Source organism: Rhinolophus sinicus, chromosome 16 (genome assembly GCF_057876585.1).
Source record: "Rhinolophus sinicus isolate RSI-liver-muscle chromosome 16, RSI-T2T, whole genome shotgun sequence".
Classification (NCBI taxonomy): domain Eukaryota; kingdom Metazoa; phylum Chordata; class Mammalia; order Chiroptera; family Rhinolophidae; genus Rhinolophus; species Rhinolophus sinicus.
Window position 1 is genome coordinate 136,330,574 of NC_142516.1, and position 13,755 is coordinate 136,344,328.

General features: G+C 39.9%; 1 protein-coding gene across 3 annotated transcripts in view; it reads left to right on the top strand.

Annotated features, from left to right (window-relative positions):
• PSD3 (pleckstrin and Sec7 domain containing 3) overlaps nucleotides 1-13,755 on the top strand; it is a 428,991-nt gene that overhangs the window by 109,732 nt on the left and 305,504 nt on the right. For all 3 annotated transcript variants that reach the window (XM_019742071.3, XM_019742072.3, XM_088793630.1), the window contains exon 2: nucleotides 4,257-4,365. In XM_019742071.3, coding sequence (XP_019597630.3) covers nucleotides 4,257-4,365 — 109 coding nt within the window. The remainder of the gene's footprint in view (nucleotides 1-4,256; nucleotides 4,366-13,755) is intronic.

Below are 13,755 nucleotides of genomic sequence, written 5' to 3' on the forward strand. Positions count from 1 at the left end.
AGTGAGACTGAGTGGAAGTCCCAGCTGGGATTTAAGTCTGGGTCATCTGACAGTAGTCCATTTGCTAATGTTACTTCATACCCTGTATTTATTAATGAGATTTTTGTTTCTAAAATGACTGATAAAACAAAGAATACATTTTATTCAATTAGTAATACAGAAGGAAAAAGTAGTGCTGCATTATATGGGTCTTCCATCAAGCTGATTGTTTTAAATATGATTTTTCAAAGACCTTTAAGAGTGATTAGAGATGGCTGAAGATTTATAACCCTGGTCGTGGGAAGAGGATGCATCAGTGCGGCTCACAGCTTTAAGAGTAACTAATGTAAGCAGAATGAATTTTATTTCACTAGGCAACTTGGGGGAATGTTAATGCTTTGATGGGACCTGAATGTTGGGTTTAGGGTCCCCCACAATTGTCATAGTATGGAATGCTTTCTTAGAATGGAGCCCTTTAGTATATTTGACTCCTGGTTAGAGCATCCCCCCAAAAGGTTTTGTTTTCTAGTACTATGATCATGGAGGATGTTTTCTTTAGCATTTTCTTTCCTGTTGTTTTCTTTTCTGAGAGTCTGAACATGCTTTGGACGCTGCTTCACGTTCCAGCCTCAGCACAGGGCGCTCTGTGTGTCAGGATCAGCGTGCCCTGGGAAACTTGTGGGACTGTAGAGTCTCACCCACCCCAAACCTGCTAAGCTGTATTTTTCACACAATTCCAGGTGATTTGTATATATGGTAAAGTAGGGGAAACATTGATCTAGAGTAGTAAGTAGTTCACAGAATCTGGTCTCTGCATCAGCAGCTTTAGCATCACCTGCAAACTTGCTAGAAAATGCCAATTCTCAGGGCAAACATCCCAGACCCACTGAATCAGACTCTCTGAATGACACCCCCCACATCTCCGCCTGTCAGAATGTGTTTTAACAAGCCCTGTAGGTGGTGCTCATTCATGCTCAAGTTTGAAAATCACTCTAGAGCAATGTTTCCAATAGTTTTGATCATGACTCAAAAATACATTTTCTATCATGACCAACGCGCGCGCTCACACACACACACGCACACACGTTTTATAAAACAATGGTTATCTTACTATGTGCTGTCTACTCTGATTTTTTCAGTTTCATTCTGTGAAATATGTATGTGTGTATATAAACTTATTTATATAAAAATCTAGTCACGACCCACGCAACTGATTGCACGAGCACTGATGGGTTGTACACTGCAGTTTGAGGCCAGATGCTCTTGACCTGAGTCTCTTCATCTTCTTTTGTGCTGTGGCCCCTAGTGACAGTCTGGTAAAGCTCTGGATCTCTTGTCAGGATAATACTTTCTAAGTGCATACAATAATATACATGGAGCTGTAAGAAAAACCAAAAACACATACAAACAAAAAACAAAACAAAAAAACAATTATACTGGCTATCTAAATGTTTAACAAATTAGTGATATGGTAATATATTATCTGTCTTTATTCATAATAAGATTTAGTGGTGGGTCTAGTAACTACTGTTGTTTCAAAGTAGGGGTGAGTATAAATGATAGTTAACGATATCTGCAGTAACTGTTATGTGATGTGAAAATGGCTATGATTTCTATTAGTGACGAAGTTAGAGCTACTGATAATAATACTGTGGTTTGCATACATTGACATTTGAAAAAAATACTAAATTTCAGCTTAAGGTGAGTGAAAGTAAAGTTGTGTTGTTTTCCCCCATCTAACTTCAGACTTCTAGAGTTCCACTGACAGACCCCCACGGAACTGAGGTTAAGGACCCTTGCTCAAGAGGCACCCTTCTTTAGAGTAGCGCTCAGGCTGTAGATTGAGACTGACTCAATAGTACGCCCCAAAATTATCTCCTGGGAATTTCTTAGACCTGGTACTTCATCAATGGCATGTTTTTCTTTTGTTTTCTAGACCTATAGCAATGGATTTTTTCTTTAGAATTTTCTTTTCCGTTGTTTTACTGAGACCTTGGGAGGTCACCTGGAAGCTCAGATCCACGCTCTCGATAACATTCCTTCTCTAGTCTCCTCCATCTCAGTCCGTGCGCCCAGTTGCTCAAGCCTGATTTCTGGGAGTCATTCTCTGTGTCATGGGTTCTGGATTCAGGTTACGAATCTGGGACCTACAATTTCCTGGCTGTATAACCGTGGTCAAATTAATGAGCCCCTCGTTGTGTCCGTTTCTCCACCTGTGAGACTAGGCTGAGCGCAGTGCTCACCTCAGAGCCTTGTTCTCAGCATTAAATGAGATCCCATGTATTGTGTTAAACAGCGCCTGGCCTGCAGTAAGTAGTTAGTAAATGTTACCCTTTGTATTTATCCTTGATTTCTTCCTTTCCCTCACTTCTTAAATGCAGTTTATCAGAAAATTTACGTAGATCCTCTCTACAAAATATATTTGCAATTCATCTACTTCTGTTTTTATCATCATAATTGTCCTCTAAGCTTCCATACTCCCTCCTTTGGACTCCTAACTGGTATCTCTGCTTCCTCTTGAGTCACTCCAGTCCATTTCCCTATAACACTGTATAATGTTTTAAAAGTGGAAATGATGTTTTTTAAAATGTTGAGGAGCCACTGTATGTTTAAAACCTTTTGGACCTTCCCGCCGAGCTTTCCCTTGTCCTGCACGCCCTGTGTGGTTAGCCCCTGCCTCCCTCCTGTCCAGCGTTACTTCCTGCTGTGCTCCTCTCCTGGTCAGCCCCTGAGCTTGCCCATTTACCCACGATTCCTTCTGTGGCCACGCTGGCCTGCTCTCGGTCGTTGGAGTGGCCTAGTTCTTGCAAACTTGAAGGCCATTGCTTTAAAGAAGGCCATCCCTCTGCTTGGATGGATGTTTCTGTGCTTCCCCAGCCTCTCGTTTTTCTCAACTCTGCAGGTATAGTTCTTCAGAGAACCTTCCCTAACCACCCTCCCTAAATGAGGGCACCGAGTTCCTCTCTTACCAGCCTGAAAATTCCCTAAACACATCATAAAATTAATATTTCCTCTCTATTGGGGAAAAGGATAATTAACAATCTCTGATTATCAAGCATGTAACTTCAAGAGGAGCCTACACCTTTTCCAGAAAGATAAATGTTACACCTCATGACCATTAAATGATTGTAGTGCTATTTTCAGAAATTGCTGATCTAAACTTGTACAGGCGTGCTCTTTGATATTGGTGTACAAGAACAGAGAGAGGCCTGCTCCCTGAACGTGTGTGCAGTGGGGCGATAGGTTAATTGTAACCCAATCATGGGCCTTTTCTGCTGTCACTCATTTCTGGTCCAAAGGGTACTGAGGTCATAAAATTTCCCTCTTTGAAGTAGTTGCCTGATTGCTGATAAAACTCTTCGTGTTTCTTTCTCCTAAAATGAAAGGCCCTTTGCTGCTTAGACATAAGAAAAGACATCTCATTAAATTGGAGGGTGGAAACCAGTGTGGGTAATACTGTCTGGGTCCTGGCTAATTTTTGAGTTTGGAGTAAAGGGGCAGAATCATAACTCCCTGATTGGACTGGGTCAGATTTCTTTGTGTTTTGAAATTTTTACCTTGTTATTATTTTTGATTAATCCTAGGCCAGAGAAGGGAGGCACTCCTGATTTTTGTCAGTTGTCTAGAGCAACCAGGAGGAAGGTTGTAGGAATTCAGAATGATGATGTGAACCACTTTCACAGTCTCCTTTGTAGTTTTTCTGTCAAATAGGGGACTTTTAGGAATTCTGAAGTCCACTGGGACAGACGCTCAAATTTAGGCCAATTAATATGAATGGGATGCCTAGCCTTTCTATTTGTGTCCTGTCTGGCAAATGATGTTCCTGATTCAATAAAAATATGGTCTCTTTGGGGGAAACTCTACTTTTGTTGTGTGCAGAACCTACACACAGAAATGTTCTTGGTATGGGCTGTGGGTAAGGATAATCATTTGGAAAATGATGTGTCTAAAAATAAAATATAGTTTTCTAATTACAGAAAAGTAGCGTAAACCTAATTTTAAAAATTCTACCATAATTCTCTCAATCAAGCCAAACTTCATATTTTTTTTGCTCCCATGTAGATGTTCACGTTTCACATTTTTAATATAGGTGTAATCTTGCAGTCATCATCTTGTATTTTGAGTTTTGTCATGGTATGTTTTTCATGTTTCATTTTTAATGGCTGTGTAGCATACTATCAAGTAGATAAGTCATAATTGCTTAACCATCCTCTCGTTGGTTGTTTTGCTTTATGGTGTATTTTTAATCCTATCTCTGTTTTGTTCTAATTTTGCAGGCAGAGACATTTGTTTGGGTTAACAATGCATCAGCACATTCCCAGAGTGTTGCCAAGGCCAAATATGAATTTTTATTTGGCAGATCTGAAGAGAAAACTCCGGATATTAGTAAGTATTTTCTTACCTTCCTCCTTTTTAATAACAAATATGAGGCTCTAATGAAATTTCAAATCTCAGAAGCTGAGACTTCTTCAAACCAAGAACTGGTCGGAAATTACCTAGAACAGGATACAAGAATCCCATCTTATATTTCTGAATTCTGCATTTTAGGAAGATTGTATTTATGAACTATTAAAACAAAGAGGTTCACAGAGGTAGAAAGGCAGCAATGCATGTGAAGAAAAGTACTCAATCAGGAGATGATAAAGGGGACATTAGCATGTCTTGAGAGTAGACAGGAAAGGGATATTGAATGAGGTTAAGAGTATGGCCTCTGGAGGTAGACTTCCTGAGTTTGAATTCTGGCCTTGTAACTAAGGAGGATGTGACCTGGAGTAAGTTACCTAATCTATTAGTGTCTAATATTTGGGCCTCAGTTTTTTCATCTGTAAAATGGGATTGTGGTGATACATGTCTCAGGATTCTTTTGAGGATTAAGTAAATCGACGTATGTAAGGATCTCAGAACCACGCTCTGCATATAATAACTGCTATAAAAGTATATGCTGCTGTTATGATATGTCATAATCATTGTCATCATCATCGTCATATCCCTGACCTTTGAAGTTGACATTGAGGAATGCAAACCTAACTTTCCTCAACTCTATCAGTGTCTGAGACTGATTTCTGTTTTGGGTAGACAAATAATCTGACCTAATGTAGCTGCTGTTCAATTGAAAAATTCAAATAATAACTGTACATTTTTGACATGCCAGATGGGATTATGTAATGGACCCCATAATATTTGGGGATATCAAAAATACAGTGAATTTGCAGCCATTTAATAATTCCTTTTACCTTAATAATGAATATTTATTTGATAGTTCAATAATTGGGGACTGTTAATAAAGTGTAAAACAGCTAAGTTACTTTTAAAAAATCATTCTGCATTTATCACAGTGTCCCCACTTGCTATTTATCGTGTGGCATAAATACCTAACTATTCTGGGCTTTAGGTTTGGGGCACTTAATCATCTATTCACTATTTCTCAGTCGGGGAATACTGGTTATGGTCACTCCAATACTGTTTAAAACTCCCTCCAAGCACAGTCTTAACTTTGACTAACTTGGAATGCCACATTGTGATTTTGTGCTGATTAAGCCTTTTCTTTTTTTCTTTTTTGACTTTGAGAAAACATGATTTTTACTTTGCTATGTAGAAGTAATATCCAGTGTCTGCATAGTCCTCTGACTTATTGGGGAGTGAGTTTGGTTCTTCTTTATTCATAGGTTTTGAGTAGTTTTCTCTGTATACCTGCAGCAAATCAAAATGTTTTAAACCTTATGTTCCTTATTTACCTTGGTAAAAATGGTTGGAATTATTTTCTTAGTGTGATATTATTCTGTAGGTGTGAATGTGTGCATGCATTTATTGAACAATTATGTTTAATGAGCATTTACTATGTGCTGGGCACTGTGAGGGTGCAAAGAAGTAGAAGACATGGTTCTTGCCCTTTTGGGGTTTATTCTTTGGTCAAGGAGAAACATGTCTGTAAGTTACTCTGGAAGGAGGGAGTGATCATTTTCTACGTGCTGTGATGGCTTTGTGGAGGAGGTGGAGGTTGAACTTGTTCTTAAATGACTAGGATTCTGATCGATAGAGTTTGGGGGAGGGTATTTCCGATTGAGAGAATGGTATAAACAAGGAAGGGTGTGGTGGCAGAAAATATAAATTGTTTGAAGAACGGGGAGGAGACTAGCCCGGTTGGTTTCAAAGCATATCAGTGAGAGATAAGTTGAGAAATATAACCATTAAGAAAGGGGCAGAATCTTGTAGGGCCTTCTCAGACAGGATAAAGAGTTTGTATTTTATCCAGATATGCAGAAAGGAAGTGACAAGTACTGTTTTAAATAGTTAAATCAAGATGGATTGATCTGGAAATTGGAATGGGCACCAGAAGCTGTTGATTACCGTAGGAGGGTGAAAGATGCAAGTTCATCACTGACTGTTGGAAAGTACTCTTTTCCTGTCTTCACAAAGAAATGGTGGCACATTTTTATCATTTCAAAAAATACTCTTGAAGTTTCTTTATATGGGCCATTCATCTGTCATAAAAACATTGCCCTAACTCAGAAGACCATAGGGAAAGGCAGTAGAGAGAGAGAGAGAGAATAGGACAGTATTTCTATTTGAATTTGATTGCTAGACATACCTCTGCCCCCACAGGATTTTGTAAAAGCGGATTAATAAGTGACTTAAACTAAGTGCTTCAGAAACAGCCAGCTGGAGAAATGGAAATGCTGACAATGACTTTGAATGCATCCCCAGTGAGACTCAGGTGGCCTCACCTGAGATGAGTGAGGTCAGGTGGTTCATGATTCCCAGACAGACCCAAGGAAAGTGTTGCTGCTGTAGGGAGAGAGGCTTAGACTTCGCCTCTGAGCACGGCCTTAACGTGCATCGTGGGTGGTAGACTCTAGGGAAAACAATTCAAGATTATTTGCAAGCTGTTGCTTATTGCAGGGAATCCATGACAGGAGTCGAGGGTGTTGGATGGGGTAGATGAGAATGTGCTAAAGTGGGAAGAATTCCATGCGGGAAAATTAAGATCTGGGTTCTCGTTACCTGTTCATTAATATAGTGAAAGGAAAGAGGGGAGCATGCTTCTCTGGTTTCTCTGTTCCCTGCTGCTTTCTGGGAGCTGTCGCAGCTTTCAGGAGCTTTTCAAGAGCTAGAGCAGTAGTTGGTAATTGTTGAGAAGCTCTGGGCTCTGTGACATCAGCTGTGGTTGAATGAGGAGGCCGCGAGTGACCAGAGGTAGGGTCCCCTCCTCCATTCTAGTCAGCGGTTGGAATATTCGTGGAGCGGTACTCAACTGCAAAGAGATGAAAAAGAGGTGCCATAGGAGCCTCACCTAACCGTAAGGCCTGTATTTGTTAGGGCTTGGGGGACAGTGCCTTCCAGACTTGCCACTCACCACACCTTTTCTCTAGGTTGGTACCCTTAGATGACCAGTGTGGCTGTCCTGTGCTGGTCAGGTTGAGGACACTCTTAACAGGAGGGTGGCTTCATTTGGGGAAAGTACATTCTTTGAAGTGTACCTAAGGCAGTATCAGATGGCCAGGGTCAATCGGTCTCTCTTTTGTGGTCAAAATCCAGAAGGGAGAAATGTTCCAGAGAGCCTTTGAACAAGAGTTCTCAACTTATAGGGAGAACAAGTGACTTTGGAAGTGAAAGGGCCTGTGCTAAGAAGGGCGGTCAACTTCTTATATTAACTCTTGGAAGTTTACAAAATCTCACTCCTACGTTCTCTATTGATTTATAGACTTTTTAAAGATAAGTGGGTGAGGAAATGAACTTCAGAGATATTAAAGAACTTGCCCAAGGGCACATAGTTTAGATGCTTTAGAACCAGGTGGAGGCCAGGGAGGAGGCAAGGGGCTGGGGATTGATACACTGGTTTCCAGAGCTCTGAGGGGAGGAAAAGTCACCCATTTGGATTGAAACCCACGGCTGCAGCCCAGATGGGGTAGGGTCCCACTGTATCTTCACATGGTATCTAGAAAGTGACACAGAACTGGGGTTGGACTGGTGAAACCCCACAAGTTATTGCTGAACTAAATGCAAAACCACCCTGAGGGACCCTTTCACAGCTCGGGACATAGCTGACTCCCATATTCATAAATACATCAGTGATCCCTGAAATCAATGTGCTCACCATAAAATGGGATATAGACTGCAAAAAGGAGGGCACTTCTGTGGGAGGGAAAGTCAGCATACACAACCGATAGGGAAATCGAGACCCAAAGAACTAGAGGTAATAGAATATTCTGAAACTATAAAATAGGTTTGTTTAAAAGATAAAAGAGGGAAAAGAAACCATTATGATAAAAGGGGATAGTAGGAAGGAGAGATGTGCCTATTTGAAGAAGAACCAAATATAGCTTACAGAAAATGAAAACTATACATAATAAAATTTAAAAAAATGGTTTGGTTAAGTATACATTATTGGGTTTACATTTGGTGAGGACTGAGAATTCTTGTTTGATCCCTGCTTCCCTGACCCCCCCCCCCCCCCCCCGCTTATTAAGTGTTATCTGTAAAAAATATGAAGAGTGTGGGGGGAAGACCATAATTCCAAGCAATATGCTCTCACTTTGGTAAAGTTTACTTCTGATTTTTTTCTGTTTGTACTATGTTCCAAACCCAAAAGTGCACACACGTTTCTGCATTATTCAGTGAAAATACCCCTGAGTAGATCCTCTGTCCCGGCCATTGTCCTAGGTCTTGGGGATAGAGCCCCGAACAACACTGAAATCCCTGTTTAGCAAATTGCTCAACAGAAAGACTGTTCCAATTCACATTCTCCTCTGTGGTTCCTTAACGCTCACCTCCCACGTAGTCTTCAGCACTAATTATCTTAACACTACGTGTGTCAAATTAGATAGGGGAAAATGGATTGATTAGCCTTTCGTTTCCCCAGATGGAGGCATTTATTTCTTATTTTAAATACGAATTTTAAGTTTTTATTACCATAATAATACTTGTGTATAATCTGAAAAATATAAATTTTACCACAGTATACACGGCCCGAAGCGAGAGCCACCTTCGGTCCCATTTTCCACCCCGTCTCTGAAGGGCACATGGAGACCACTTTGGTTTCTGTCATCCTCATGAGCCCTGACTCATCATGAAACTAGGACTCCAGGCCTCGCTCTCCTTCCCAGTGCAGCAGTGACTTTTTTTTTTTCCTGGAAATGTATTTCAACCAACAGCAGTGACTTTTGACTATTGCTTTCTTCTTTTACCCTTCTACTTTTGTTTTTAAAGTTTTATGGTAGTTGCCTCATCGATAATATGCTTACATCTGTTATTTCTTATCTGTTTTTTTTAAAAGTATTAATTATGTAATATTACACATGAGGAATTTGGCTCACATTCTGTGTACCCCTATACCAAAAGTTGTATTTTTATTTTATTGGTTACATTTATGTTTTTTAATTATTAATGTTTGAAACTCTGTTTCTTCAGCCACTGATTGACACTAAGGGTCATCTCATGACACTCTTATGTAAAATGAGGGGGCAGTGAGTGGCTCTGCATTTCCCTTCCAGCTTTCCTCCCCCAGGCGAAACCTCTATCCATGTTACCTTTACTTTTACAAGGCACATGGCATTTCCATTTTGTTCTATAACTATAACGGCAAAGTCTTGTATGCTTTCACTGCAGGTTGCTCTGAAACTTTTAAACCTAGCATCAGCATTTACAGAATGCAGCATCCAAGTTGTGTAGTTAGACTTGAAGTGAGAGAGAAGTAGATCCTATGTCCCTGTCCTCCGCTTCCCCGGGGCTACCGTATTGCCCTAAAAATAAGGCCTAGCCAGACCATCAGCTCTAATGCATCTTTTGGAGCAAAAACTAATATAAGACCTGGTCTTATTATACGATAACATAAGTCTGGGTATAATATAATACAATATATTATAATATAATAGCAGGGAGGAGGAAGAGTGTGGGGAGGGGGCCCAGATGGTCACAGTTGCCTGACTGAGCGTCATGTCTTCACTTTATCACTAAGTATAACTGTACTACTTGTAACGGGCACTTCATTCCCATCTTGAAGACATTCTTCTCAGAACCTTCTGACAACTTGACCTAACTTGTGCCAAAAGTTTTCTAGGCCTGTATGTAGGTGTTCTCCTTAGTCTTTAACAAAATTCTTTATTGAATTCTTGGTTAGATGTACTGCTTCTTAGATTCCACGGCACATTCTCGGATTCCATGTTTTTTTGTTTTTGTTTTTTATTTTTTGCTAGAGTATATCCTTTAGTAATACTTTCAGAGAGGTTCTGGGATGGGTGACGTTCTTGAAGCGTTGTAGGTCTGAAAATGACTCTTTTGTCTTTATGCGTCATTGCTCATGTCCCTGGAATGGAAGTCTGGGTTCAGCTCACTTCCCTGCAGAACTTTGAAGCATCACTTTCATTGGCATCCATGGTTACTGATGAGACTGATGCTGGCTCCTTTGTGTATCAGTATCATTTTGAGATACTGATCTGTTCCTTCTCTCTGGACACTTTGAAGCGTTCTCTCTCCCCAGCCCTCTGACACGTCAGGAGACGTGAATCTTGAATTGTTCTCTCTGCATGGCACTTTTTGAGCACTTGCAGTCACATCTTTTCTTAGCTCTGGAAACATTTGTTCTATTATTTTTTTTATTATCCTCCCTCCACTTTTTTGTGGTTTTTACTTCTGAAATTTCTAATAGATGGATATTGGTTCTCCTGGATTAGTTTTCTTTTGTCACTTAATTTTTCTCTCCTATTTTAAAATATTATCTTCTTTCTGATAACATTTTTATTTTGATTATCATTTCAAGAGCTCTTTTCCATTCTCTGATCACTCAGTTGAATCCCTCTAAAGAATTAATTAGAATTTTCTTCATAAGATTGCCTTCTGTTCCTGGAATTTCTGCTTCATCCAGGGTCCATTCTGTTTCATTAAGTCTTTGAACTTCTCTTGGAAGCCACTGTTTCTCCCTAAATGTTGTTTGGAGTTTCTTTTTCCCTTCATATGCATGAATGAAAACCTAAGTTCCGAAATACAGATAGCCAGGATTTCTGTGTATGTGTGGAGTGTGTGTCCCTAGCAGGCCTCTTCCCTGTGTATAGAGGCGAGCTGAGAAGAACCTCAGGGAGCTGAGTTGAAGTGTGTGGACTGACACAGGGTGGGCTGCCTTTTATATTATACCCAGGCTAAGTGCCTGATGTGGGCAAGCCCCTGGGTAGGGCTGGGGGAGGGGAGGGTTGCAGAGGTGCCACCATGAGAAGCTGTTCTGGAGATAATTCTTCAGTGAATCACAGTTGACATATGTTCTGCTTCCCATTCCAGGTATGGATACCTGACAATTCTGGGCTTTCATTTCCCTCTGTGGCTTTACCATTAGGATAACTGAGGCCTCTTGGATTAGTATGGGTTATGAATTGAGCTGTACTTTGTGGATGGTTATAATCCCATCCTGTTTAGTCTCACAAACTCATTAAAATCTCTGGCTTAATAATGTTCCTCTTTTTCTCGTCACTGTTATGGATTTGTTTTCTTTTAAAATTTGTTGTCATTTTATTAGAACTTAGACAAGGAGAGGAGGCAAACTCGTGTCTATGTCTGCCATAGTGACCCAGGAGCCTGAATAATTCTTTTTTTCCTCCAATTTTGTTATAATTAAATACAGTTGTTTAGGGTGTGCAGTGTTAGGATTTGATATATGTGTATATATTGTGAAATGATTGCCACATTAAGGTTAGTGAGCATGTCCATCATCTCACATAGTTGCCATTTTATGTGTGTGTGTGGGGGGGCTGTGAGCACATTCAAGATCTACTCTTCTAGCAAATTTGATGTATACAATACAGTATTGTTAACTATAGTCACCAAACTACACTTTACATTCCCAGAACTTACTCATCTTTTAACTGGAAGTTTATAGCCATTGACCAGCATCTCCCCATTTCCCCACCCCCCAGCCCCAGCTAACCACTAATGTACTCTGTTTATACCAGTTTGTCTTTTTTAGATTCCACATACAAGTGAGATCACGCGGTATTTGTCTTTCTCTCTCACTTATCTCACTTAGCGTATTGCCCTCAAGGTCCGTTCCTGTTGTTGCAAATGACAGAATTTCCTTCTGTCTCATGGCAGAATGACATTTCATCGTATACATACTACATTTTCTTTATGCACTCATCTGTCGATGAACACTTCAGTTCTTTCCATGTCTTGGCTATTGTAAATAATGCTGCAGTGGACATGGGGGTGCAGATATCATTTTGAGATACTGATTTCATTTCCTTTAGATATACGAGGTCTGACAATTAAGTTTGCGAACTTGTTGCAGTAATATTGCTAACCTTTCTTGATATCAGAGGGATTATTCGTTATGAATTTGCACCAACTGGACAAACAGTTAACTAAGTTTGCTATTTGGAAGTACTGAAAAGGCTGCGTGAAAAACTTAGATGACCTGAACTTTTCGCCAACAATTCATGGCCCTTGCATCACGACAATGCACCAGCTCACACGGCACTGTCTGTGAGGGAGTTTTCAGCCAGTAAACAAGTAACTGTATTGGAACACCCTTCCTACTCACCTGATCTGGCCCCCAATGACTTCTTTCTGTACCTGAAGATGAAGGAAATATTGAAAGGAAGACATTTTGATGACATTTGGGACATCAAGGGTAATACAATGACAGCTCTGATGGCCATTCCAGAAAAAGAGTTCCAAAATTGCTTTGAAGGGTGGCCTAGGCACTGGTGTCAGTGCATAGCTTCCCAAGGGGAGTTCTTCAAAGGTGACTATGGTGATATTCAGCAATGAGGGATGTAGCACTTTTTCTAGGATGAGTTCACGAACTTAATTGTCCCACCTCATATACCCAGAAGTGAGATTGCTTTTCAGTAGATTTATTGAGATAAAACTTACATACCATACAATTAACCCATTTAAAGTATAAAAATGTAGTGGTTTTTAGTGTGTTCACAGAGTTGTGCATCCATCACCACAGTTAACTTTAGAACATTTTCATCAGCTCCCCAAAAGACGGCACCCATTGGCAGTCACTCTGTGTCCTCCTCTCCCCCGTCACTAGTCAACTACTAATTTTTTTTTTTGGTCCCTGTAGATTTGTTTATTCTGGACATTCCATATAAATGGAATCATATAATATGTGGTTTTTCGGGACTGGCTTTTTTCACTTATCATATTGTTTTCATCCATGTTATATAGCATGTATCACTACTTTATTTTGCAATAAAAAGTTGTGGAATAGTATTCCAGTACATGGGTAGGCCACATCTTATGTATCTGTTCATCATTTGATGGACATTTAGTTGCTTCCACTTTTTGGCTGTTATCAATAATGCTTTTATGAACATTCATGAACAGGTGTTTGCGTGGATGTATGTTTACATTTCTCTAGAAGTAAAATTGCTGGATTGCATGGTGAGTCTGTGTTAAGCCTTCTAAGGAATTTGTAAATTGTTTTCCACAGTGGCTATAGCATTTTGCATTCCCACCAGCAGTGTATGAAGGGTCTAGTTCCTCCACGTTCTCCCCAGCACTTTTTAATATTTATATTATAACCCTCCTAGTGTGTATGAAGTGACAGCTTATTGTGGTTTTGATTTGCTTTTCTTTAATGACTACTGATGTTGAGCGTCTTTTCATGTGCTGATTGGCTTATTTGTATCTTCTTTGGAGAAATGTCTATATTCAGATCCTTTGTCCAGTTTTTAACTGGTTTGTCTTTTTGTAATTGGGTTGTAAGAGTTCTTTACCTATTGTGTATACAGGTCCCTTATCAGATATATTATTTGCAAATATTTTCTCCCATTATATGGG